The sequence below is a fragment of the Chelonus insularis genome, unplaced genomic scaffold (assembly GCF_013357705.1).
Source record: "Chelonus insularis isolate UGA/USDA-ARS -01 unplaced genomic scaffold, ASM1335770v1 contig_151_pilon, whole genome shotgun sequence".
NCBI classification, from domain to species: Eukaryota; Metazoa; Arthropoda; class Insecta; order Hymenoptera; family Braconidae; genus Chelonus; species Chelonus insularis.
The window spans coordinates 256456-279643 of record NW_023276393.1 but is presented as its reverse complement, the minus strand read 5'-3'; the positions used below and the strand labels follow the sequence as shown (position 1 = coordinate 279643).

Genomic DNA, 23188 nt, shown 5'->3' with positions numbered 1-23188 from the left:
TCGAATGATGCACATTCCGTTTGTTGTACAAAAAATCGTGAAATCACACCAAAAACAGCCCTGACGGACTTCACAAAAATACGCGCCAAGTATGAATAACGAAGACGATAATCATCGTTCATCAAGTGCGATTTCTATAAAACTTCTTTATGCGAACAACTACAAAAATGCATGAAATCATTGCAGCCAAGTATTTAAACATAAAGATTAATTATATTTATTAAAATAAAATGGAAATGTTTTTTAATTTTCGTTAAATTATTATGTAATTTTCTACATAAATCAGAAACAAACTCTTTATAATAAGATAAAAAAAAAAATTCAATACATGAAGATAGTTGACAGCCTTATTGCGTTTTAAAATTTTGAAAATAGAAAAACAATTGAATTAAAAAAAAAATTTCTCTTTTTTTATAAAAATGTATTTAAACACAATTAACTTGGCGTGGCTATCAATTATATGAACCATCTAATCAATTATCGTTTTATCTACAGCTGTAAGAGCCACGCCAAGTTGATTGTGTTTAAATAAATTTTTATAAAAAAAGAGAAATTTTGTTTTTAATTCAATTTTTTTTTCTATTTTTAAAATTTTAAAACGCAATAAGGCTGTCAACTATCTTCATGTATTGAATTTTTTTTTTTATCTTATTATAAAGAGTTTGTCTTTGATTTATGTAGAAAATTACATAATAATTTAACGAAAATTAAAAAACATTTCCATTTTATTTTAATAAATATAATTAATCTTTATGTTTAAATACTTGGCTGCAATGATTTCATGCATTTTTGTAGTTGTTCGCATAAAGAAGTTTTATAGAAATCGCACTTGATGAACGATGATTATCGTCTTCGTTATTCATACTTGGCGCGTATTTTTGTGAAGTCCGTCAGGGCTGTTTTTGGTGTGATTACATATATGCTAGCGGCAAACACAGAATATACTCAATTTGAGTATAATTATTATTTGATGCAAGTACATTTTATATCAAAATGAAGTTTAAAGTGTACTGTACAAACATATTAATAATAAAAAAGTTACTGTTATACCTATTGATATTGGTAAATTTAAATTAGTGAGCATTACTGATGAAGTAACTTAATGATTAAATATCCAGTAATTAATGAACAGATGAAAAGTAATCTTATAATAATTACAACAATTACTGTTGTACTTTTAAATACGTGGAGCTGCTGCACTTAGACTTGGCCTATTAAAAGTCTAACTTGTAATTTAGCGCTCAGCAATAAATTATTGATTGTAGAATCTTTAATAATAATTAATAATTTATTGAATGCCTATTAATTAATTCTAGGAAATTGACAAAATATTCTAATGAATTATCTTGAACATTTTTAACTATAGACGTGCCTCTAATTCATCAGTCTATCTTAATTTATGTAGTTCATCATCTTATTTTAAAAGATGATTTAGTTAAAAGACACAAATATTTTTTACAGATTTTATTAACATAATAATTTTACAAAATTTAGTTAAATTACTTAAAATTATAATAGTTTTATAAAAACAGTTTCTATTTTTTCCATGTTATAATAATGTAATGTGATTATGTATATTTTGAAATTTTTAAATTTAATAAGAACAAAATTTTAGCATGAGTACTTTATTTACTTAATTTAAGTATATAATATACTTGCAGTAAAGAATTGATATACTTGATTCAAGTAACAAGTATTTTCTTATTAATAAAAAAGAATTCATAATATGAGAAAATGGTTTTTGAAGTGTAAAACAGCATTATACTCAGCATAAGTACGCTTTATACGGGATCTCCGTATAAAATACACTTATGGTAAGTAAGGAAGATCCTCAGTGTAAGAAAACTATATTATCAACTGAAGTAAACTTTGTAATCTTCTTTTATCATCTACCTACTTGAGATAAACAAAATACATTGGCTTACATTATACTGATTCCAAGTAGAAAGACTATTTAAATACAAGTACTTTATTTTCATAAAACTTGTATATTTATTACTTCTTCAACCGCTTGTAGTCTACTAAGGAGTGGTATATTCTGTATTTAGACTAAGTTTTTTTTTTATTCATTTTAAAACGAAGTTTTACTGATTCCAGGTACTTTCTTTACCTGCCTTCCGAAATTTTTTTACCTATCACTTTTATACTGGGGACAAATAAATTCTATAATTCGCCACCGGAAAATATTTTTGTCAGTGTATTTTTTTATTTGTCTACTTTCACAGACCTCTATTGTACATAACTTTAATTAATAAAGTCCCTATTTATAAAGATGTCTATTTTTTGAGTTCAGCCCAAGCTTAAAAAATATTCTAGATTAGAAACTCAATGTAAAAAAAGTCACACCTCCGGTCGGTAATTGCTCTCCAAGCATACACCAGGCATAAATAAAGCTGAGTGTACAATGTATTTTTTTCTCTATAGAAAAAAATAACCAGAATGAACAAATTTGATAAACTTATTTTTATAACCTATGAAAAGTTATACATAATTCAAGATAAAAATTTATTATTAAAATCGATCCTATGGAGAACAAAAAACGAAGATACCATTACAAAAGTTATGTAAATAGTAAAAGAACCAAACAGTTATCGTTAGAAAAAGGATTGGTTGGATTTTTATGTACATGTAATTTTAAAGAAAAAGAATGTGTTAAGGATGCATATAAAATTTTAGAAAAATTTTACGATGAATCTATTAAAACTTCTAATGACGAAAATAAGAAACAAACCAAAAAAACTGATCTACTGAAAAAAGAAAGTAATGATATTTCTGACCAACTAAAAAATGAAATTGATGCACTCCATAAGGGAACTGAAAAATCTGTTGTAAATAAAATATTTCAGGTATAAAATAATTTCTAATTTTTATAATAAATTTAAACAAAGGATCTAAATATAAAAATAATACCATATTCAAAGCAAAAATGTAAAAACATGTCAAGGAATAAGTCATTTAGAAATTATTCGGTTTTTTTTTACTTTGTTTATTTTTAAGAAATAAATTATATTTTTGTGTGTAGAGAATTAAATAATTATTTTTTCCAGCACATTGACACCGGTGTAAAAAATGTTATTTTTATCAAGTCAACTATTCCTGATCCATTGAAGCTAACATTAACAATAATAAAAACAATAACTGAAACCAATACACCAATAAGTAGATTTTTATTGAGATTCCTTCCAATACAAACTATTTGTAGAGCAAATATTGATGAGATTAAATCAGAAGCAAACTTATTGTTTGAAAAACATTTTGTGCAAACGCCTGTCACATTTGCTATAGTTTTCAAGTATGTAATTTTTTTGTTTTAATTTTTATATCATGTATTTATCATTGAAAAATTAATTGTTTACTTTCAATTCAAAATGTATTACAGCCGCCATTATAACAACACTATTCAGCGTCAAGCAGTAATTGAAGCTTTAGCATCAATAATAACATCAAAAAATCCAGGCAATAAAGCTGATTTGAAAAATCCCGATATTGCTGTAGTTGTAGAAATAATAAAAAATTCTTGTCTTCTGTCAATCGCACCAGAATACTATAAATATAAAAAATATAATCTACTTGAGCTTTGTAATAAAAAAGATTTAACAACAAATGAAAATGTTGAATAAAAAAAACTATCAAAAACAAAATTTTCATTTGTATCAACTTGAATGTTTTACTTAGAGACACTCTTTCGGATTTATGTTTATAATAATGCACTAAATAAATAGTATTAATTAACAACAATTTTTTTTTCAGATGAAATAAAAAAAAAAAATAAATAAAAAATTAATTAATATTAAAAATAAAACACATCTATCATTATATTTTTAAATGGTTTTTTTTAGATTGATAGATAAGTGTAATATAATAATAATTAATAATATGTAAAGATGTCTGATACTGACTACTAGAATCCAACCACCGAGTTTACATAATTACAAGAATAATTATTAAAAAAATTATTATGGTATACGTTTTAACGATAAAATATAGTTCCATGAGTAAGTTTAATTATAAAAATGCATACATAATTATTTACCAAATAAATTTTTCAAAAATATTGATGATTTTGTACAGTTTAAAAAATCGATATGAGTATTTAATCTGATTTGAATAATTTTTAAGTTATTCTTTTTTCTCTCATTAATAAACTTGTTTTACAATATTTTATATTTATAATTTTCAAAATCATCCTGGAATATAATAATAACTTTTTTTGATTGACTGATAAAATTATTTTATAAAATAATTATAGAAAAAAAAAATACATCTCATGCAGTATGTATTAAGCAATTATCAAAACTTTGAAATAATTTTTATGAAAATAGCCGAAAATATATGTCGATATTTTATTTATCATTTAATTCACATATTTTAATAAAAAACATGATTCATCAATCCTGTATACTAATAAACTTTACTACACGGCCAACAATAACAATAAAAAATACTGGATCACTTTATAATTTTTTTACATCTTAGAAATTACTTGTTTTTCGTTATAATAAGTGGACCTATATTATCACATGTAGCTTCGTTATGTCGTCCATGAGAACCGTCACAGTAAGGCCACTAAAAAAGGTAAAAGTTTTTTAAAATTATCAATAAACTATTAAAATATTATTAATAAATATAAAGAAAAAATCAATTAAATATTTATTTCATTGTTCTCAAAACAATATTTGAAATATTAGATGGGATTTAATGAAAAATGAAAATTTATTATCAGAATGATAAGTGTATGAAATGAATCAAAAATACTTACGTTTTCACTTTTCCAACAACGACAGAAAACAGCTTTTTCAGCAATATCCTCAACATCAACTGTATCCACAACTTTTTTAGAATCTTTTTTTATTTTGTAGTTTATAGATGTTTTAATATTCTAAAATAATGTTAATAGTAAAGAAAAAAAGTTGAATAATACAAAAAACAATTATCTTTTAATAAAAATTTACATTCTTTTAAAAAATAACTTTCATTTCATATTAATATGGCTGATAATATTATGAAAAATTAATTGAAATATATATTTAATTCAAAATATAATAATCATTCGAACCATCATTAAATAAAAATATAATATTTTTAAAGTGATTAAACCGAAAAATCATAAACTTTTATTAAATGGTAAAAATAAGTAGAAATAAAAGTACCAATTGAGTACTTACTTTTTTAGCATTAGGACAAAAAGTATAATAAGACATATAACCAACCCCAGCTAGTATAGCAGTAGGTGGAATTAAAGATAGCCAATCTTTAACTGTGAAAAAATAGTCTATTAATATTTATTAGACTTTTATTTCATTTTTCGAACTTGATGATACACATAAATTAAACATACTAATTGTGTAATATATCAGTATCACATAGTTTCATTATATTATCAATAAAACAATAATTACCTCCAAGTTTGAACCATCCTCCTATAGAATTTGGAATCGGTAAATCAGATAAATAATTTGGAAGAGAAACTTTAACGAGATGTGAAAAAGACTCCATGTTTTCAAAGGATGACTACGTGATACAAATTCCATATTTTGCACATTCATCGTTTTATTATGAAATAATATCATTATGCAAATAAATAAAAATTTTCATTCTACTTCTAAAATATTATCATTTTGAATTAAAATTGACATGGACAATGTACAATGATACTTCATTTTCCATAATTATCGTATGGAAGTATTTTTATACTCTCACAGTATAATAAACTATCAATTTTTAGGTAAAATAAACATTAAAATTTATAGTGAAAAATATTTTTGAAAATTTTGTTTTAACATGTATACATAATATATACATATGTATATGTATAATAAAGGCTCATTTTTATATTCTAAATGTACTTACTTATTTTAACAGAAGAGATTTTAATTGAATACAACAACAAAATATTGAAACAAAAATCATTCATACTTCAAATACAAACTTTTAATAAAAAAATAGACAAAGAAATAAATTATTGACGTATTGTGTATTTGAAATACAATTTTTGTTAGCATTTAAATGAACTTTTCTTATTAACCCTTCGTTGATCGCGTTAAAATTTCTTCCTAGTTTAGTTGCGCCGCGGGGAATTGCCGCAATGTTAAAATTAGTGCGACGGTGTCACATTTTGGCGCTTATTTTAAACTACTTTATTCAAACTATCATACTAGAGTCCTTTGAGATAGAGTCCGGCCGGACTGAAGTCCCTTAAGTTCTTACGGGTACTCTTAAATATTTGTACTTTACAATATCTGTACTCTTTTAATCTATTCTATCTAATCGGTTAATCGAAATGGATTGTTCAAATCTTAGGTATGACTTGGCCTGTAAACTATTGGAAAGTGTCTTTATTGATGATAATATTGGATTATTTTCTTCCAACTAACTTGTTGAGGGGTTTTTGGATTGAGTGATTTTTATCCATTTATCCGTGAAATTTTTTAATTGAATTCATGAATTAACATAATAAAAAAGACTAAACGTTATAAAAATGATTTTAACAATATTATGCACTGTACATTACTCAAATTCATTTTTAAATAAAAAAATTTTTTATTATTCATAAAATTTGCAAAAGTTTAATTTTAAAATTCATTCATTGTGTATTTAAATTCCGAAAGAATAATTTTCACAATTGTAGGTGGTGTGACGATACACAATAGCGATAATTTCCATTGTAACGCGAATTAATCCACTAAATCTTAATACGTTGTTTCGCAAAAACTATCAATTTGCGAATATAAGTTCCCATATCAGATCGTTTTTATTATTATTTTTTTACATATAATACATACAATATACACACCGGCTTCGCTATGGACACCCCGTATATCACTGAAGCATTGACTCAAAATGCGGTAAATATTCAAAGGATTGGAATTTGAAAAAAATTTCAGGTTGAATTGAAGTGAAGAACTTATCATTTATTTTTATTTAAAGTGTAGATTGTGAAATACAATTTCAACTTAAGTTACACAAATTATTTTAAATTTATAAAGGATCGGTTAACTATTTCAACTTAAATTTATTGATTACACATACTCGAATTTTATCTTATTTAATTTCTTGGGTGACCATTCACGATTCGTGTATTTTTGTGCACATTAAAAGCATAATTAATTTATTTAAAAATATTTAATCTTATAATTAATTAAATTGAATAGAGAGCAGTAGTGTAGTACCGTAAAACATTACAACGGGAATCGCATATTTAAGCACAAAAAAAAATTGAAAAATCCAACATCATATATGTACAATATGTTTATCTGATATGTATGTAATGTAAAGGGAATTGATCATTAACAATAAAACCAAAATTCTTTCACAAATCCTATGTCTATACTAATTTTACTATAGTATACTTTTGCTAGAAGAGAAAATCTCCCACTCTTTTTAAGACTACATACTTGTAAATCACTGGCTCCTCTATCTCGATTCGAAACGAAAAGTATCTTCTTTGGTCACTATTACTGTAAATGTATACATGTTTCTTCTCTTTGACAATGATAAAAGTTCTTTTTGTTCTACAGTTAACTTTTTAGGATAGAATTCAACATCCGTTTCTGCGCGAACTGTTGCGTATACACGTACACTGAACAAAACTAAAGAGTAATAATTTATCAGGCATAAAAAAATTTCCCAGTCTAAAATACCGTAGTGAAAAATAGTGAAAAACGTAAACCGTAAGTAAACACTGGTTATCAGTCTAATTGACCAAATTTGTTTCTTCTATTTTTTACTATCTCGAAATTGACAGACATATGAATAAAGTTCTACAATAAAATGTAAAAAAATGATAAACATTAAAAGATGATATTTTTTTTGAATTAAGGTTACATTGAAATGTATAGATTGTCTTCAAATTTTTAACAACAGTTGGTGTAAATCACGTAGCATTGCTGGAAATATACATGGAAATAAATTTTATAAATCGAAAAGAATCGAGATACATTGATACTTTTTATCATTAAGTACTTTAGAATCCTTGAAAAAGGAGAAACGGAGTCCTTTTCTTTCCCCTCTACTTGTTTCCTATGCTTACTCTGGACTAGTGAGAGAATAATAAAGACAAGAAAAGAAAAAAGAGCAGGCGCAAATTGTCTGACTGATGGCTGAGAGCCAAGTAAGACAAAGACGGAATATACGAGTGTTATAATCATAGTGCACTGGTTTATTTCAGATACAATTTATTTTCTAATCCGTTGAAATTGACAATAACAAAATTTTATCGACTCTTCCAATGATCACATTGATAACATTTTTATGGTTATTTATTGAAATATTAAATTGTATGCGCGTTCGTGGTATCTGTTAACAGTAGTTTAAGGTAACATTCATTTTGAAAAATACACATTTTTCTACTTATGTTCTGACGTCTCTTGGGAGTTGTCCTCTGATTACAACTGACAGCTGTTTCACTTACTTAATAATTGTAAATAATTTTGTGTTTTTACAATTTTATTACTCAGTGTTGATTAATTATAAGAATTTCTATCAAAAGTAACCCGATTTTATTTTTAAACACATAAGAATATTGACTATTTTCTCCTTTAAAAATTTCTTCCAAATCTAGCATAATATTAATTTTTCGTTTTTTTTAGACATCATAGCAAATTCAAATTTGGATAAGGTTAAAGAGATCATAAAATCATTTACAAACGTATGACATTTTGAAATTAACTCTTCAATTTATCGGTGAGTATTTGGTGATTTTTTTTTCCATTTGTAATGATATTAAAGGTAATATGATGAATAATTTAATTTTTTTTTAGATTGTTTATATACATATATATTGAATACAATCGGTGACTCTATGTAATTGGTTGTTTAAATAAGTGGAAAAGTAAAAAAAAAAATATGTCAGTTTTAAATCAGAGTGGAGAAGATGCAGTGGAATGTCCTTTGTGCATGGAACCATTAGAAGTAGATGATCTAAATTTTTTTCCATGCACCTGTGGCTATCAAATATGTCGGTTTTGCTGGCATAGAATTCGTACAGATGAAAATGGATTATGCCCTGCATGTAGAAAGGCCTACTCTGAAAACCCCGCCGATTTTAAGCCCCTTACGAAGGAAGAAATATCCAGGTTTGTATTTATTTATTAATATGTAATCATTTGTTCATAAAATCGACAAAACAATACATATTTATTATCATTAAAAAAATACTTACATTTATAGGTTAAAAGCTGAAAAACGATTAAAAGATCAACAAAGAAAACAAAGAGTAACAGAAAATCGTAAACATCTTGCAAATGTACGTGTAGTTCAAAAAAATTTAGTCTTTGTGGTTGGTCTACCAATGCGATTAGCAGACGCGGATGTATGTATATTGAAAATTTATTTCCAAATAATTAAACCCATTTTTTAAGCATTACAATCACACTTTAAATAATGTTATTCCCCTAAAAATAAATCCTCCAATCATAATAGTACTGATCGAAAGTATTCTAGGTATTAAAAAGGCATGAGTATTTTGGAAAATTCGGAAAAATTCATAAAGTCGTCATAAATCAAAGTACATCTTATGCGGGATCTCAAGGACCTAGTGCATCAGCATATGTCACTTATCAGGTATTTAATAATAAAAACAAAAAAATGTATACATATTTTTATACTATAATGTGTTTTTAAAACTATAATAAAAGCGTCAAGAGGATGCATTACGTGCCATTGAAGCTGTAAATAATATTACTGTGGATGGTCGAACAGTTAAAACATCATTAGGGACGACTAAATATTGTTCACATTTTATGCGTAATCAAGCATGTCCAAAATCAGATTGTATGTATTTGCACGATTTAGGCGATCAAGAAGCTTCATTTACCAAAGAAGAAATGCACCAGGGTAAACATCAAGAGTATGAACGTAAATTAGTTCAATCTCTTAATGCCAACACCTCTGTGGGCTTAAATAGGTATTAATAATTAATTTAATTATAATAATAATAATAATAATAATAATAATAATAAATAAAGTAATGGTAAGTTTTAAAGAGAAATAATGATTACAGAAAACCTACAATATCACCACCAGTAGGTAATAGTTCAATTCGAGAGAATGGTACTACTAATACAACATCTACAACTATTACAACTACTATTTCTGTCACTACCACCACTATTTCTCAAACAAAAGAAGCTTGGCCATCGTTGCAGCTATGTCCCATAAATAATGGAACAAGTGATAAAAATACGTCATCATCAGTACCGGTCCCAACATCACAATCTTCTAATGATAACAGAAATATAATAGATCATCAAACAATATCAACTGAAAATAATAATAAATCACAACACAGTAACAATAATAAAGGTGAGAGTGTAACAGCAAGTGGATCAAATACGCGCCGTGGAAAAATTAATAGTGAAAGTAAAGTTCAAGCAGCAAGAAATAAACATAAAAACAATCAGAATAAAGAAAAACATTCGAGCACTCGTAATAATTCACGAACAGAATCAACTTCGCGATCTCACGGCACTCAGTTGAGTGAAAAATCCCAGCAAATAAATGGACAAAAGCAAGTGACAAATATTAAAAATGATACAATAGATACTAGTGATTTAAAAAATAATGAACAACCTTCTAATGGTCGATGTAAAAATGAGTATCAACAGAATTATAGTGGTCATCAAAAAATGCGGCAAATTAGTGCAAATACTAAATTAATTGAACAATCATTTCGTGAACTTAAACTTAATAGTATTATACGCAATGGGGATCAAAGTCAATCAGAAAATGAAAGTGAGCCTCAAAGAGAAGGCAGCACACCAGTTAGTACAACTTCAAACAGTTCGTCTGAAGATTTAATTGCTAATACTGCTGAAAGACTTGTTCCAAATACTTTAAAAGAAAACATAGATCCTGATATTTTGAATTCATTACCAACTACTGAAACAATTATAAATTCAAATGCAAATGAGCAAATCAACTCTTCTTCCAATCTATATAATTCCAATACATCTCAAACACACATTAGTCATCGGTCAATTTTTCAAACCGATAATAATAGTTTCTTTAGTTCAAATACATTTCAAAAAATATCCAATATTATGTCTTTACCATCGAATTTACAAAATACTAATGATTGGACAACTACATGCTTAACATCAATCCCAGATTCTTTTCCATCTGTACATTCAAGTGAAGATTGGCAAGCAGCTTTTGGTTTTCATCCAGAAATTAATCAAACAAATAATCAAATAACTTCAAGCTCTCCGTCTTCTCCCAGTATACCATTTCACACTGATAATTTTCTTGATGATGATGATGCTGACGATGATGACGATGGTGATGATGATGATGATGGCGATAATGATATTTATTTAAATCCCGAGTTTAATTCTGTATCTCCTAAAAATCGGAAAAACTATGAATCTAATTCACTAATTAATACATCACCAGCTTCTAAGTTTATGACAGACTTTCAACAACATTCACGGCAGAGATTTGTTTTACAAAATCAAAAAGAACATTGTGAATATATTAAACAAAATGGACATAATTCCGATAATTTATTAATGAATCAAGATTATAATACTGAAACTAAACCTGATGATGATTTGGGATTTGATCCTTTCCATGAAACTCAAAAAGCTTTGGCAGAACTTATGGAGAATGAAATGCAATTACAACAACAACGATTATTCCAACAACAGCATCAATCACAACAAAGGAACCGAGAAGAACAAAGCCGGTCACAACAATTGCAACAACAATATTTTTCACCATCGAATTTTAATTCACAACATTTTACACAGACTGCTCATTTAGTACAGCTCCAACAACAAGCCCAACATTTTCAACATCTTCAAGCTTTACAGCAATCGCACAATTTAGTATCACGTCTTCCTCAAAATATTTTACAACAAACCAATCTTCAAAATGCCGTACAATCGTCAATGTCTGTTATTGGAAATTGTATTGGACAAAGAAGTCGTTTACCACCACCAGGATTTCCTAGTTCAACACCAAATCACATGAACTCATTTGGATTAGGAATTCCTCGTGCTGCTCCCACTAATAATACTTTAGTGGGTACACAGCAATCACAACATACTTCTTATCTTTCAAATGGTAATATATACATTTTTGATGAGAAATGTTTTTCATTTAACAGCTAATTATTATATTTAAAACATTTACAGGTATAAACAAGTGTGCTACTGATTCAGTATATAATTTAAAAGATTGGTGCGAGATTACAGGACAACAACAATTACAACAGCAGTCTCTGCAACCTTTTCATCATCAGCCATTACATCAAAAAGCTAACTGGAATAATTTTGGACCAATTGCTGATTGGACCTCTATTGACCCTGCGATTGTTAGTTCTTCACGACCTCTTCAATTCTCTACAACAAATACATGGCAATTTTCGCGATTCCACCCTGCAGCACTTCTCAATGGATCACCCAATACCCAACCGGTAAACTTATTCATTAATATTATTTAATATTAAATGTTACGCGAGAATATTGTTGTCAGTAAAATTTTAATAGGAGTAAAAAACCAATATATATTTGAACTTTTATAAATTCAAAATTTCTTATTTAAATTTGACTTACTGGCTTTAAAGAAAAATTTACTTGTCTTACGCTTCGCCCCAGTAAAAAAAAGGAAAGTTTTTTAATTTAAAAAACAAGAAAAAGATCAAATAAAAAGGATTCTTCTGAATAGGATAATTAACATGAATTTATTGGTTTTTATTTTATATAAATGTATAATAAACGATATATACATTCAAAAAGATCTTATCCATAAAATAATACATGTAATATTTAAACATAATTTATTTATACAAATAAATATAAAATTATTTGTATTTTTACAATTATAACTCATACTGTAAGAAATTTTATTTATTATCTTTTCTCATAAGATATTAGCCTATGATATTACATCATAAGAAAGTATTAAAAGAATAAGAATGTATTCAATGATTTTCGGAACTTTTAAACCAGTTAAAAAATAGAATAAAAAATTTTCTTAAGATCATGAAATTTTTAGTATATTTTTCCATAATAAAATCAGACAGAATAATTTCAAATATAAGTAGTCGACAAATTTTAATTGATTGATGATTCAATTTCTGAAAGTCAATTACATTAAAATTTTTAAATGATTTGTTTTTTTTTATTTATATTTCAGTAAATAATATTTGTATCTTTATTAGGAACAAAATTCATCGGTACAACATTGGACGATGCAACCACCACCAGGATTTGGTCCAGTATCCAGCTCTTCACTGAATGGTTCGCAGTCCAATACATCCACACAATCGCACACAAAACTTATTTCTGCCGGGTCGGAAATTGAGAGTAAGTTTATTTACAACATTTTATATTCTTAGTAGCCAAATCAACGTAAGATTGACGGCAGACTTAGGATGATGGCTAAAGTTTATCATTTACGTATATATCTGCCATTTTTCTGGAACAGAAAGACAAGATTTTTGTCAGGAAATTTAACGTCAAACAATAAATGGCAATCTGATTCAGAAAGAAAATAGACGGACGTTAGTCTGAAAAAAATTGTTACATGAGGTCTGGCTACTAAGGACAATACCATATCACTTTTAAATTTCCATTAAATAATTGTTAATTTTAATGCTTTTTTACATACAGACTGCTAAGATTTACTTATCAACATCATGCCAGCACTGATACGTCGGAAAAGGACAGCATTCAAGTATTTCGCGATTATAAACAGAATTACGATTGTACAAAAAGCACAATCATATATGATTATTATTATCATTATTATTATTATTATTATTATAATTATAATTTTCAAGTTATAATTAAAAAATAAATTTTAAATATGTGGCATATTTTCTATTTATGACAACTAGAAATCTTAATAATTATTTTACTCAACTTAACAGATGATACCGGCCATGTTAATGATCAAACATTTGTAGATGAAAAAACCAAAAAAGTATATGTTAAAATAAATACATTTTATGGTAATTTGAAATGAAATTGAATGTCAATAAATACTATAATTATCTATTACATTTTGGCCGGAATTTTTCAACAATTATCAATAAAAAGTAGCCAATGTAATGAGGAATCGAATTTTTTTTTCAGCTGATAACAATGAAGACTTACAGTATAATTGTTTACTAATTTTTAGTAATATTATTAAAAAAATAACAAAGTAAAAAGTATATCTTAATTTACTTTGGCCAATTCATGTTAAGTTTGATCGAACATAGAAAATAAATGTAGTTAAATGATGAACATAATATAATGGATGAGGTTAATTTCAACGGTTTATAATAATATAAAATTATCATAAAAACTTTTAGTTTAAATGATGTGATTGCACTGTACTGACGAACACGCGTATACTTGTTTGTTAAATTTTACGATGTGAGATAACAATACTCTATGATTTATTATTAAAAAAATGTACATGGAATGTAATGTTGAGAATTAATTTCTTTATAAAATACAAGTATGTTTTATGTAACTAATGCTTTGTATAAAAAGTTATGGGAAGAGACTAAGAGACGAAAGTAAAAAGAATATGAACGAAACAGAAGATGGTGTGCGATAAGCTGCAATATATGCACTCCAAAAATCTTTATCGTAAAATACCAACACTTTTCATTTATAAAAAATCTCGTAGCGATTTAACGAGATTTGATGGGCATGAAATCAATGACATGCCGGAAAATTAGGTTAAATTATAATAAAATAAATTATCTTTAAGGTGGTCGATAAATATACGATACATAAACGCTAAATAACCAAATGAGAAATGTTTATTTTATTCCCTTAATTCTAAAATTATCAATCGGTTATTGGTATATCTAATATTAAATACTATTAATTCAGTATTCACTAGATTTGCAACAAATACATAGAGTTATTATTTATATTAATACAAAACTATTCAAGTATTATTTTTGGGATAAACGGTACATTTTTAAAAATACTTGAAATAACAAAAAAATATCTGCTGATTTTTTAAAAATTTAGTTTTCTCAAACTTTCCATAAAAAATTTGCTAACATGTTTAATATATTTTTTTACATACCATTATAATATTCCATACACATTGATGATAATTGATACATTCAATCAGTAGCTGATTTCATTCATCGGAAAAAATTTAAATTTTCTGATTCTGATACCGCTTCTGATTCTCCCATGTCATCTTCGTCATCATCATCATCATCATCATCATCATCATCATCATCATTTCCTTCTTCATCTGTATTCCATCCGTCGTAATACTGATTTTTCCTACCACTCCACAGCAAAGCCATACGTGTTAATCCCCAAAATGAAGGAGGTTTTAAATCACTTTTTGTTGCGGTAAATTTCCAACCCATATGGGAACCACAATGACTACAACTGGCAATAGTCCATGCGTATCTATGAAAAATCAATTCTTAAATGTAAAATTGATTCTATTTTTCTTTTACTTTTTACCAATACAATGAAACAATAAATAGTTGTAATAGAGATCAATGTTGAAAATAGTACTTAATATCTGAGTATTGGCTAATCCAGATTAGAGTATTATTTGGTAAATGAAAAAAATTCGAGTCATACATGAAAATGGAAAGAATTTTAAGCTAATTTAAAGATATTAACTTAATATTTGTAACAAACAAGCAATAATGCTTTTAAGATGCCTGTATTCTATATATAAATTATTTTAGACAAAATTGCATCATCTTTTAATATTTAGGTTTTCTGAATAAGCAAGAATCAATAGAAAAAATAAAAATGGTTCTTAAAAACTGAGGTTCAAAAATACCCTGGGAACCAACTGTAGTTTGTAGATGGTGGTTCACGATTAAGAACTAATGATTGTGCTTTATATAAGGTTATAGTTTCATGTACTATTCCAGCAGCATTACAATAAGCACTTTGAAGTCCTTCTTCATTCATTTGAAGTACATCAGTTTGTTTTGCAATTTTAATTCGACATTGTTTGCAGATAAAGTAATTATTTGTCAACTATAAATAATAAATCGTTTTTAAAACTATTTTATACTATTAAAAGCATAATTATAAAAAATATTGAATATAATCATACTCTCGCTAATAGTTTTACTTCTCGTTGTAATCTTTGAATAACACAATTCATTTCCAAAAGAGAAAGTGCTGTTTTTGGAGTAATAACTAAATTTTGTACCACCCAAAAGGAGAGATCAGTTGGATCACTTGGGATATTGCTACCTCCTATTAATGATAATAACTATTTAAATTAAATAAAACTATTTGTTTACATTATATTGAACTTACGTGATTGTAAAAAATCTAAATATTCGTGAATCTTTTTTGACAGTATTTTGGTATCGTATTGATCATAAACCCACGATGGCCAAGGAGTTACGATAGCTTCTTTTTTTATTATGCTATTACGTTTGTAAATAGCTTTTTCATCTACTGGCGGAATTCGTAATCGATCTAAAGAAGCTAATCGTTCTTGAAAAAAAGGTGGTCCAAGTTCTATTTCAGGAAGTATTTGTACATCCGCAACAGCTATTCCCATTTCACTTGTCTAAAGATTTAAAAAATATAAATTTTTAATCAATTATTTGACATAAAAAATTTTTCTCATGTACTTACATTTTTTATCCGTATGATTTTAAAACGTTGTCTACCTTTTGCCTTCACACGAATTTCAGTCAATCCATGAACTGTATCATTTTCACTGTATTCATATATTTCAGCTGTTGTACCTACACTATTTACAGTACGTATGCTAGCAACCCCAAAAGTCCGATCTTTTTCAACAGTTTGTCGTAACATTTTAATAACTTTAACATTACGTTCAACTATTGGCAAAGTTTCTCCAGGGAAAAGTATCAACCATGTTGATTCTGGTGGCCACAAAGGTAAATTAACATATATCCCATTATCTAGTAGTGTCCTACCTCTCAGCACTTCTAGATTGTCACCTAAATACTTTTTAAAAAATGAATTATTTATTATTAATTCATTGAATTTATTCTTATTTACTTACTGAATGTGATGTTGACAAAGTTCTATCAAATGTGTTATTGAACAAGATAGAATCTATGAAAAACAATAAGAGAAGTATACTTTATAAAAAGAAATTATATCATGTAAACAGTTAATTAAAATTAATTTTAACATACCATCTTCTACATTCAAATGATTCTGTTCATTTTCTTCTGATACATTTTCAATATTTTCGACAGGTTCAATAGCCTCCGCCATTGTACAATAAGATGTTTATAATTTAACGAACAACCTTTTATTAAAAAAATGTATTTTGTCAAAATGTTTTACTTGTCTTTTAAAATAACTTTTAGTTTACTTTTTAGAATATCAAAATTTACATTTATGGTTACGTTTATTTTTCAATGATTGTTCAATAAGTAGACAATATTTATTGACACAAAATAATCTGTTATACATAGATGGCATTAGTATACATATGTATTTAGAATTGAGACACCTGAAAGTGAATTCACAATACCACGAGATAACAACTTGTGATTGGCTCTAACAATATTTAGATACATTATGTTTAATTTATGTATATATGTAATAAAAAGAAAGCAAAAATAATTTTCTTTTCTTCATTCATTTAGGCATTAAATGATTCGACTATATTAATGATGTCATAACTTTCAAGGAATTCACTTGATGCAAATGTTTATTAATATTGTACATGGTAAATATCAAATACTTCATTTAAACATCGATAAATTAATGTATAAAAATTATTTATATTTTATAAATCAATAAAATAAAATTATTTTTAAAAAATTTAAACATCAATAAACAAAAAAATTCTTCTCTTCAACATAAATATATTAACGTAAAAAATACGTTTATGTTTACCTATCCTATAAATTACTTCAAAATCATACTTAAAATTATATTTCTTAACCATTTAATAAGAATAAATAGGTATTTTTTTGTTGTATTTAGTCAACAATATCTGTATAAGTAAAAATAATTTTAATATCTTAGCTTGGTAAACGCCATATTGTTTTTAGTAAAAATAATGATAACTCGTACATTGAGATAATGAAAGTGAAAAATTTACATTTAGAAGTGCGCAAACGCAAACGAATCTTTACGGGTTTGACCGAAGAAGACTAAGAGAGCGTGGGGTAAGGGGCAAACAATTCACTCGTCTAGTGCTGAGTGGCACTTGGGTCTTGGGAGGCAGGGAGGGCATGTGAGCAAACGGAGGCGCTTAGCAGTTCAATCGTCGCCATTGCCAGTGCGTTCTCGCCCTCGCATTCGTGAGATTCGTGTGCGACGTGGAGACGACTCATTTCCACTGACCCAAACACCCTGAGACGAGGGCCTTCTAAGTGCCCTACCGATGCAGAGATATTGTACTGAACTCACCGAAAAATTGTTGAAATCCCTTGACAAGGAATACAATGTAAGTAACGGTTAGGCGGCAACTCGCCTACTCCTCATGACCGACAGGCTCTGATGCAGTCCGACGTTCACCGTCCGCTCAGGCAAACGGCTATCGGGCCACTCTCGCTGTTCTGTGCGCCGTGTGCCTGTAGTCTGCGCTACACACGCACTACACTTGTCCCTCTCGATAACACTGTATGTGTATATGTGTATAATACGTGGTTTTGTGCATCGTGAATGAATCGTGCATGTGATAATATTGTGGTTGTAATCACATAAAACTATGGAATTTTTATTATAACAATTGTCAAACTTACTAAGAACTAGTTTATAGTGTTTACCATTAATTGTTTATAATAGACTTCTCAAGATATTTTTATTTGTGAGAAGACCTGACAAATCCCTGAAAAAAACATTGTCAAATAATCATAATAAAACTATTTTCTTAAAATTCATTACATATTGTTTATTATTATTTTAGATCATTGTTTATATTAAACGCCATTAGAGTTTTTGAGTGTTATATTTTTAATGAAAGAAAAATTTAGATCAAGCAAGCTATGTTTATTTGATAGTTTCAAAATACCTTTACAAGACAGATTAAAATAGTACAAATCTTACACATTCATTAAAGTTAATTGAAAAAACTATGTATGAATAGAGAATTATTGAAAAATATGGTGTTACAGGTTGTCGATATGGGAGCCGTCGTGGACGTCATTACGGCCCTGGAGAAGACGACAATTACTAAAGAAGTTCTTGAAGTAAGTATAACTAATATCAAGTTATAATAATGATTACTTACTCATAAATATAAAAATCAATGACATGAAATATATTTTTGATAGATTACACGATTGGGAAAGTATATCAATGAACTTAGAAGAAAAACTAATAATGAAATTTTGGCAAAACGTGCAAAGGATTTGGTTCGACGGTGGAGGGACATGGTTTTGCCATCAAGCCATAGTACATCACATTCTATCTCAACTGACAATACATCATTATATCATACATTAAATGGATCAACAAAACCTCAAAGTCCGATAGCAAAGGGTGTTATAACTCAAAATGTTGCTATTACGAGAGTTATGAAATCACAGAGTCCAATTTTACATGATGTACTACCTAGTAAAGTTATTAGTCCGAGCTTGTCTTTTAATAGTGAACAACATGGTGGTTCACCAAATCTAACACCAATAAAACAACCTACGGTGTACTCTTATAAATCAAATTCAGCTAGTTCGCCAAGGTTAATAGATAGTACGAATCAGAATCATTCGATAGAAGCGGTACCCAGAACTCACAGCTCTAATAAACGTTTACGAAAAGAAGATAAAACTATTCAGCAACATTTGTCTCCACTTCAACATCAACAAGAATCACAACAACGTATCAATGGTGAAAATGTTATTAACATTAACCCGAACTCGCAAGTGCCTAGTCCATCGTCTAGTACGATGAAAGAACGTAACTTTTTGGATACATCTAGTAATACAGAAATTGATATAGGTGGCCCAAAGAAACGTGGTCGTAAAAAAGGCAGTAAATCAATGAAAAATCAATTGACAGTAGAAGATCAAGTCAAAGAAAAATTAGCAAGTATTTCAAGAAATCCAAAACTGAAAACTACGCAAGAATTGTTAGCAGATTTACAAGCTCGAGGTTCTAATACTGGTGTTACTAATGCTACTTCTGATATCCATGTATTAAAAAGACCTAAAACAGAGCCGCCAACAACAGCAGAGATATTAAGAAACACCACAAATGTTCGAGATACTGATAATTCTACAGTGAATAATACGAAATTTTCTTCAATGTCAAACCATTTTCAATCACGGGTACCTGAGATTGAAACAGTTGAAGTTAATAATAAGCCTTCAGCTAACTTGACCGTGAAAGAAATTTTGGCTAAATTACCACCACTGGATATAGAATCAATTAGATGGAGTGATGATGAAACAGATAGTCAAAATAATACAGAAAATAGTGTTGATCACATAAGTTGTCCACGGCAAATTACCGATGCTGATGTAGACAGACTTCATCAAATGTCTATAGAAAGTGTTAATGGTAATTTTCAATTAAAGCTAAACAAAATAGATGAAGAAGAATTGACAGAGCTTGAGGCAATAGAACCAACAGTAGGAATCTCTAAACGGCGAGTTCAAGATGGAACGAATAGAGAATTTCGAGAGTGGCATGAGATGCTCGCAAAGCCCAGTTACGATGGCCAAATTCTCCACATATTGCCTTACGTTATTATTGATTAACCATCATTGATTTATTATTATTAATTAATTAATTATTAGTTATCATTACTATTATTATTATTATTATTATTATTATTATTATTATTATTATTATTATTAATTATTATTAATTATTATCAATTTTTATGTGTGCATTACAAAAATACAACATATAATATCATATTAGCCCCATTAACAGTTTCAGGGGTTGTTTTAAATAATTGGGATTAAAGTTATTTCACACTTTAAATCGTATATGGTTAAATTTTTTCACTCAAATTTTTTGCGTATATATTTTTCCTTTCTTTAAACAAGGTTGTAACTTTCCACATGAATTGTATTCATTTTTTGAATTTATAATATGATAAATTAAAAATAAAATCATTTTTACGTGTAAAGTGCAAAAGTTAAGTGTTAAACAAAATTTTCACTGAATTATATAAAAATACAGTTACAGAATAATAAGAAAACTGTGTCCAATTTAACTATTTTCTTGAAAAAGTGAAATATGTACTTTTTTAGAATATAAAGAACTCAAAAAAATCTATTTACAGTATAATGAAGGTGCCTCCTTGCTCAATTATATCACAACATTAGTGATGGTAAAACAAAATTATGATACCAACTTAATTAAATTGAAATGTTATTTTAGTTTAAAGATAATAATTTTCATTCAGTATGAGTTTGTACAAAATAAAAATAATTGAACCAATACAAAAAGTTTAAAATTTAAATATATCAACAGAGGTAGCATGGGTTTGATATATTAAAAAAAAATAAATAAAACTTAATTATAATATAAAAATTGATTATCATATGATAGAATATTTAATAAATACAAAAGATTTCATGATATATTTTATAAAGTTTCAAAAAATTGTTATAAAGTTTATATGAATACATAATACATTGGAGTCACTTGTACGATACTTCTCACATGTTTTAAACAATTTTAGTATATTTTTTCGTATGATTAAATATTTAAAGCATTCCCAAATATTAGTATAAGTCGTTAATTATATAAAAATCAGACATTTTTTAAATATAAAATGTCTGTAAATGTATGCATAATTTTTTTTGAATCTTTTAAATTTACTGACAGAGTTTGTATGTTCATTTCTAGTGTGTAAAAAATATCACAATACAATTATAACTTTTTCTTCATTCAACCCATACTACCTTTAATATTTATACAAATTTAAAAAATTGAATTTTGATCTCAGTTAATGAATTATTTGTCAAATACTTGTAGGTAGATTGCTTTATTAGAAGGTTTATTGAATATAAATTTTTTGATGTACAAATTAAACGTATTTGTAGTCAAAGATAAATGTAAATTGGGCTAAACTGACTGATAACTGTTGTTACAAAATATTACTCTTCACATTTTATTAATCTTACCATTTGACTTAAAGTGACCGTCAATTTTTCCTACCATTAATAACTTTATTGTGTTCTCGTTCATTTTATCAGAAATTTTACCAATACATCGGTTTTAATTTATTTTATAATATCACAATCTTCATGCATATAGATAATTCAGGCAAGTTAATTCTCATTATAAAAAATATTTTACTTGAAATGTTTTTCTATCTTGTGATTACGTTAAATAATATGATTGAATTTTTTTTTCTAAACATCTGTTTTGTTTTACATTAATTATTCTTATACATATACATACATGCATATAAAGTTATTTACATTATCAACAATTTTCGAATTTAAATATTAAAATTTGAAAATTGAAAACTATGGATTCAATATTAAGACAATTGTAAGACAACACATAATGCTTTATTGTTATAAATTATGTAGTAGGAAAATAAAGTATTCCTCAAATATTCTCACCAGCTAACAAAATTTACCAATATTTTTCTAATAATAATTTAAAAAAAATTATTGCTTTAATATATGAAATATAATACAATAAGTTTAGTTTTTTATCCTATCATTCATGATACATGGTGCATGTTTTTGTAAAAAGTTTATGAATTTTTTCTGTTTGAATCGGACTGCGTTCAGCTCTTTTAGACTCATCGCACTATACGGTACCGGACATAAATGCTGTTTAATTTTTTGAAGGTTATACATGCGATTTCCCTATACCCTCCTATAGAAAATCACACAGCATTTATGTCCAGTACTGTATTGTGTGATATAGTGAGATACATGACATAAATGGTGTCTGATTTTGTTAATTTTTTTTGCTATGTTTACGTGCAGACTAAACATCGGTGTTAACAAAAGTTTATTAAGGCCCGAGTTTACCATTAGCAAACTGCTAATCATAGCTGCCAACTTCTGCCAGACACTGGTATCAACATAAATTAATTAAAAATTAAAAAACTTATTCAAATATTAACAGCATCTTAATAATTTATTTAATTTATAATTACCTGTTTTTACACGAATTGCACAATAAATTTGCATTACTTTTTTATAAAAAATTTTAGTTTATGTATGTTATGATCGGGTTCTTTAATTTTTAATTTATTTGGGTTGGTATCAGTGTCTGGCAGAAGTTGGCAGCTATGATTAGCAGTTTGCTAATGGTGAACTCGGGCCTAACTGCAG

General features: G+C 27.2%; 5 protein-coding genes across 9 annotated transcripts; 3 read left to right on the top strand and 2 right to left on the bottom strand.

Moving 5' to 3' along the window:
- The first annotated feature begins 2410 nt into the window (after nt 1-2410).
- LOC118063983 (THUMP domain-containing protein 1 homolog) lies at nt 2411-3717 on the top strand. Its single transcript, XM_035078286.1, has 3 exons — nt 2411-2846; nt 3048-3292; nt 3380-3717. The coding sequence occupies exons 1-3, from the start codon at nt 2526-2528 to the stop codon at nt 3618-3620; spliced, it is 807 nt and encodes a 268-aa protein (XP_034934177.1). The 5' UTR covers nt 2411-2525; the 3' UTR covers nt 3621-3717.
- A 612-nt stretch (nt 3718-4329) lies between these two features.
- On the bottom strand, nt 4330-6043 carry Cisd2 (CDGSH iron sulfur domain 2). Its single transcript, XM_035078287.1, has 5 exons — nt 5851-6043; nt 5400-5511; nt 5166-5257; nt 4760-4879; nt 4330-4566 (listed from the first exon to the last, which is right to left on the bottom strand). Exons 2-5 carry the CDS (start codon nt 5494-5496, stop codon nt 4480-4482), a joined length of 396 nt encoding a protein of 131 aa, XP_034934178.1. The 5' UTR covers nt 5497-5511; nt 5851-6043; the 3' UTR covers nt 4330-4479.
- A 1416-nt stretch (nt 6044-7459) lies between these two features.
- Nucleotides 7460-14308, top strand: Cnot4 (CCR4-NOT transcription complex subunit 4). The gene is made up of 10 exons (XM_035078382.1): nt 7460-7670; nt 8589-8682; nt 8760-9074; nt 9169-9310; nt 9442-9561; nt 9636-9904; nt 10001-12063; nt 12135-12415; nt 13163-13307; nt 13614-14308. Exons 3-10 carry the CDS (start codon nt 8845-8847, stop codon nt 13619-13621), a joined length of 3258 nt encoding a protein of 1085 aa, XP_034934273.1. The 5' UTR covers nt 7460-7670; nt 8589-8682; nt 8760-8844; the 3' UTR covers nt 13622-14308.
- Nucleotides 14309-15033: 725 nt separating this feature from the next.
- On the bottom strand, nt 15034-18481 carry ohgt (ohgata). 3 transcript variants are annotated; one of them, XM_035078388.1, is made up of 8 exons: nt 18345-18481; nt 17114-17229; nt 16978-17030; nt 16581-16919; nt 16254-16512; nt 16045-16190; nt 15763-15965; nt 15034-15374 (listed from the first exon to the last, which is right to left on the bottom strand). In XM_035078388.1, exons 2-8 carry the CDS (start codon nt 17193-17195, stop codon nt 15095-15097), a joined length of 1362 nt encoding a protein of 453 aa, XP_034934279.1. In that variant the 5' UTR covers nt 17196-17229; nt 18345-18481; the 3' UTR covers nt 15034-15094. The 3 variants fall into 3 exon arrangements, with proteins under 3 accessions (XP_034934279.1, XP_034934280.1, XP_034934278.1); XM_035078389.1 differs by lacking the exon at nt 18345-18481 and adding an exon at nt 17318-17336; XM_035078387.1 differs by lacking the exon at nt 18345-18481 and having other exon boundaries at nt 17114-17334.
- Nucleotides 18132-21310, top strand: LOC118064034 (mediator complex subunit 26). 3 transcript variants are annotated; one of them, XM_035078385.1, is made up of 3 exons: nt 18132-18381; nt 19052-19126; nt 19211-21308. In XM_035078385.1, exons 1-3 carry the CDS (start codon nt 18319-18321, stop codon nt 20633-20635), a joined length of 1563 nt encoding a protein of 520 aa, XP_034934276.1. In that variant the 5' UTR covers nt 18132-18318; the 3' UTR covers nt 20636-21308. The 3 variants fall into 3 exon arrangements, with proteins under 3 accessions (XP_034934276.1, XP_034934275.1, XP_034934277.1); XM_035078384.1 differs by lacking the exon at nt 18132-18381 and adding an exon at nt 18420-18557 and having other exon boundaries at nt 19211-21310; XM_035078386.1 differs by lacking the exon at nt 18132-18381 and adding an exon at nt 18864-18970 and having other exon boundaries at nt 19211-21309.
- The last annotated feature ends 1878 nt before the right edge of the window (nt 21311-23188 follow it).

Excerpts from the sequence above, each read along its gene's own strand:
- LOC118063983 (XM_035078286.1), top strand. The coding sequence starts at position 2,526 with ATGGAGAACAAAAAACGAAGATACCATTACAAAAGTTATGTAAATAGT. Across the intron at positions 2,847-3,047 it reads TTGTAAATAAAATATTTCAG|CACATTGACACCGGTGTAAA; the intron begins GTATAAAATAAT and ends TATTTTTTCCAG. Across the intron at positions 3,293-3,379 it reads ACATTTGCTATAGTTTTCAA|CCGCCATTATAACAACACTA; the intron begins GTATGTAATTTT and ends AATGTATTACAG.
- Cisd2 (XM_035078287.1), bottom strand. The coding sequence starts at position 5,496 with ATGGAGTCTTTTTCACATCTCGTTAAAGTTTCTCTTCCAAATTATTTA. Across the intron at positions 5,258-5,399 it reads AGGATGGTTCAAACTTGGAG|TTAAAGATTGGCTATCTTTA; the intron begins GTAATTATTGTT and ends ATTTTTTCACAG. Across the intron at positions 4,880-5,165 it reads TTTGTCCTAATGCTAAAAAA|AATATTAAAACATCTATAAA; the intron begins GTAAGTACTCAA and ends ACATTATTTTAG.
- Cnot4 (XM_035078382.1), top strand. The coding sequence starts at position 8,845 with ATGTCAGTTTTAAATCAGAGTGGAGAAGATGCAGTGGAATGTCCTTTG. Across the intron at positions 12,064-12,134 it reads TACTTCTTATCTTTCAAATG|GTATAAACAAGTGTGCTACT; the intron begins GTAATATATACA and ends AAACATTTACAG. Across the intron at positions 12,416-13,162 it reads GATCACCCAATACCCAACCG|GAACAAAATTCATCGGTACA; the intron begins GTAAACTTATTC and ends TATCTTTATTAG.
- ohgt (XM_035078388.1), bottom strand. The coding sequence starts at position 17,195 with ATGGCGGAGGCTATTGAACCTGTCGAAAATATTGAAAATGTATCAGAA. Across the intron at positions 16,920-16,977 it reads CTTTGTCAACATCACATTCA|TATTTAGGTGACAATCTAGA; the intron begins GTAAGTAAATAA and ends TTTTTTAAAAAG. Across the intron at positions 16,513-16,580 it reads AAATCATACGGATAAAAAAT|ACAAGTGAAATGGGAATAGC; the intron begins GTAAGTACATGA and ends TTAAATCTTTAG.
- LOC118064034 (XM_035078384.1), top strand. The coding sequence starts at position 18,435 with ATGCAGTCCGACGTTCACCGTCCGCTCAGGCAAACGGCTATCGGGCCA. Across the intron at positions 18,558-19,051 it reads TTGTCCCTCTCGATAACACT|GTTGTCGATATGGGAGCCGT; the intron begins GTATGTGTATAT and ends ATGGTGTTACAG. Across the intron at positions 19,127-19,210 it reads TTACTAAAGAAGTTCTTGAA|ATTACACGATTGGGAAAGTA; the intron begins GTAAGTATAACT and ends TATTTTTGATAG.